The 4,065-nt window shown below is 33.4% G+C and overlaps 1 protein-coding gene across 1 annotated transcript; it reads right to left on the reverse strand.

Annotated features, from left to right (window-relative positions):
* Positions 1-923: 923 nt before the first annotated feature.
* LOC100638325 (piggyBac transposable element-derived protein 3-like) lies at positions 924-2,130 on the reverse strand. Its single transcript, XM_011407291.1, has 2 exons — positions 2,016-2,130; positions 924-1,534 (listed from the first exon to the last, which is right to left on the reverse strand). Exons 1-2 carry the CDS (start codon positions 2,128-2,130, stop codon positions 924-926), a joined length of 726 nt encoding a protein of 241 aa, XP_011405593.1.
* Between the last annotated feature and the right edge of the window lie 1,935 nt (positions 2,131-4,065).

Below are 4,065 nucleotides of genomic sequence, written 5' to 3' on the forward strand. Positions count from 1 at the left end.
TAAAAAGTAAAAATAATCTTTAACCATTTCTTTAGATATTGATAGTCACTATAAAAAATGTAAAGACAGTTGTTAACAAGTCATAAGTCAACGAAAATGTTTTTTCTTATTATCATTTGTTATGTGATAAATACTACTTGAAAATCACAATGTATCATAATATGACTTTGTATCTAAATTTATAACAAAATTGAATCCTACAGATAAAACATAAGAAATAAGGTGTACCGTATTTAACTGTTGCATTCGCAGCAGATTTTTCTCATTTTTGATGTCTTTCAATTAAAATTATGTAACTATTTTGTACTTACTTATTTAGTCTTCATTTTTTTTATCCATGTTGCTTCTTGCGATGTCATCAAAGGGTTAAAATTACACATGTAAATTATTCATTAATGAGAAATATTTTCTAAAATCACAATTAACTCTTATTAGTTTCTTCATGTATACAACTATATTTTATGTGAACTTTAATTTATCATAGACATTTAAAAAAAGGTAATAAACAGTTGGAAATATACTAGCTAGTTTACAAAGTACATAATTACCAGTTTTTGTGCTTTCTTTTACCACGGCCTCTTGTCTTCCAATGGGTGTACTGGAACTTGGACTGGATCTAGTAGTTAACCATTTTTCCCTTTGTGCTTCGAATTTTGGCTGATGAAAGTGATGGAAACAATTACGAGCGAGCAAACATAAAGGAGCATCACATTTGCTACATTTTCCAGTAGTTTGCCTCCTCACTCCATGCACAAGCTTACAGTAGACACAATCCTTACATTTAGGCATTCTAACAGAGCTATGTTCTACAGTAGGTGACCTATGACTTGTCAAAAGTGACTGTTTACCACTAACGGTTTGCTGATGCGTAACTTCAATACGACATAGCTGTCTCACAAACATATCTTTGAAGTTAAAATGGCTTAGTTTTCCTCTAGGATGAACTTCTTTATAAATGATGTATGAGTTGACAATTGCTTTATCAATAAAATGAAAAAAAGTGTCTTCCAGTATTTTCGTGACTGTCGAAGGACATTGTAATATTTGAACAGTTGGTCAGAGCGATCAACACCATTCATGAAGCTATTGTAATTGTAGATTATCGCAGGAACTGGTATTTCTTTCTTCTCTGTCACGCCACCTCTTTTATCATTTCTCGTGGCAGTCTCTTCTGAATTACGAGGATGCTCATTAGACATTACTGCAACACAATTAGTGTCTCTCCACACAGCATACACACAAGTACCATCCCTTACATAAGCACCACTACCTCTACTGAAAGATTTATGTGAAAATTTCTTCTTCAGGTGAGACACAACAGCAGGAACTCCCTTACGAGAAACATTAAGTGTTCCAGTAGTATGAACACCATTGCTGAATAGATCAGACAATAGTTGGGGACTAGTGTAGAAGTTGTCAATGTATAGAGAATAGCCTTGTGAAAGCGAATTCTTTGACAGACTCATTACAACGTCATATCCAAGACCGTTTGAACTTCTCACTTCTCCAATCTGTCCTCGGTATATTGAAAAAGCTGAAGTGTACCCATTGTGTGAGTCACATAATACCTAGAGCTTGAAACCCCACTATACAGGTTTGTTACGGATACATTGACAAAATGAAAAATGGGCTTTCGAACGAACTATACGTTCATCAATACTTATCTCGTGATGCGGCTGGTATAGTTCTTTATATCATTTTTGAATATGGTCATTCAGTGGCCTAACCTTACAAAGCTTGTGTCCATCTTGTTTGAGCTTCTTCTCAGTATCTTCATTGACAATGTGCAGGAAACAAAGATAGCTTTCAAATCTATTCGTACTAAAAACTTTAGAAATCAAGTGATCATAACACAAACTGTTTGCCATCCACATCAGTCTATATCGAGGAAATTTATGATATCCAAGATGTATGAAAATACTGACAAGAGCATAAAAGTCTTCTATTTGTCATCTGCTTATAGTAACGATACATGGTAGGATGACTGGTTTTGTTACGTTCAGCGTATTAATTACTTGAATCACAAATACTCTGTACAAGTTCTTCATCAAAGAAAAGCATGAATAGGCCTGCTGGAGATGGTTCACAAATACTCGATGGTAAGTGAGCACCGACAGATCTCAAAGGCATAAAATCTGTGTTTTTAGAGTGCTCGAGTTAACTTCAGAAAGATCGTGAACACTTAGTTGAATTGCTGATGCTCCTGTAGGTTGGCGACGACTACAACTACGTCCCTTGACTTGACCACTACCATGTCCCTTGACTTGACCCCGTCCACATCCCTTGGTTTGACTACCCCTAGCTCAACCTCGTGTAGCTGTGCATGCTCAGATCTCAGAACTGGAAATTTTTTAATGTAGGAGCAACTGCAATGCTTAATGGAGGCTCCAGGCTTCCAGTTCCAGCTAAAATAAGGTAATTAGTCTTAGATATCATTGTTTTGTTATGTGTGGACAATAAAATTGTAACTAAATATTTACTTCTGATACTTCATGTTATACAACACAAATATACAAATGTTATTAATTATTCATGCTTCTTGAACAAGGTTTTGTGTTATGATTAATATCATACTTCACTAAACACTGATTAGTATAGAATACCTTTAGCATAACTACTCACCTCAATATCAATCGACACCATCTGAAAAATGTTACAAATATTATCAGAATATCAACAAAAACAAGAAAATTAAAGAAACCAAAGGAACAAGATGGAGTAGGGTTCTAGAGCAAATTCATAGACAATTAAAACAAACATGTGCAAGTAGGATTTCGAATGGTCAACAAAAATTTGAAATAAAAGTCCTACTCTCATGACACAAATTTTACTCTACATTGCAAGGTGATCTGTATTCATTCTTAAATATGACACTAAAAGTACGAGTGTTGTTGTAGTTCATGATTTACATTTTAGTTTTAGTTATTTTAGTTATGATTATGTAAAACCATTTTTATTTAGTTAGAGTTATAGTCTTAGTTGTTACAAACCAAGCAATTCCAGGCAGAAAAGTTGTGGATTCATAGCAATTTCAAATATTACCATCAAGAAGCATGCCCCAATAAAAAAAGTACCCTCTCACAATGGTCAATTTTGGTCAAATTAAAGTAGATTTCATTAACAAGTAGGTGTAAGTAGTACTAGTTAATTCTGTTTTAGTTATAGTTTTAACAAATTACTTTAGTTATGATTCTAGTTATTTTGACATCAAATGGAAGAATTATAGTTTTAGTTAATGAAAGTACAATTTTGCTGTACTAAAATAGATTGAGTTATAGTTAACTAGTACAACACAGAAAAATACAATGTTGTGTAGAATTTGTCTCGACAGTAGGATTTTCATTTTGTATTTCGTTAGTCATTTGAAATCCTACTTGTTTTTGTTTGTGTTACTTGTTTACAAATTACTCTAGAATCCTACTCCATCATGATACTTTCAATTTTTTGTTTGAGTTCTCTAGGAGTTATTCAAGAATAAAGCAAGAATTTTTGTCTTTTGATCCAAAATCTGTCAAAAAATCCAAAGTCTCTTATGTTTACTAAGCAGCAACACAAATGAATGGATGTTTGTGCACACCCACACTTCCATTTCCAATGCCATTGGTATACTGTATTATTTATGGTACAACAGTTTTCAACCATGCGAATTTGTTACAACTAGTTAATGTCATATATTAGGAACCAATGCATCTCTAAACGTTGCTAGACTCCAGACAAAGTGTGAATGTAAGTGCAAAGGACATCATTTCAGCTGCAATTTTGTCTTCTTTCATGAAAGTAGATGATCTCTCATTCTTGTGTATTAAATGTAAGCTCTGAAGGATTTACACCTTTCAGTAATGCTGTCAATACTCCTATAGCAAATAGTACAGTCTTTTGACCCTGTTTGTTTTCAATATTTGCAATTTTTATCTCAGTCTCAAAAATATTATTAATCACATAACTAGTGGCCTTATTTACAGTAGAGTAGACTGAATCATATACAGTCACAATCTTGTCAATGGTTCTGCTACGATCCAGTGGTTACCTTGATCATGTATTGCCTAAATTCCTGAAGTAAGTTTA

The sequence above is a fragment of the Amphimedon queenslandica genome, unplaced genomic scaffold (assembly GCF_000090795.2).
Source record: "Amphimedon queenslandica unplaced genomic scaffold, v1.1 AMPQUscaffold_13517, whole genome shotgun sequence".
In the NCBI taxonomy this organism is placed as follows: domain Eukaryota; kingdom Metazoa; phylum Porifera; class Demospongiae; order Haplosclerida; family Niphatidae; genus Amphimedon; species Amphimedon queenslandica.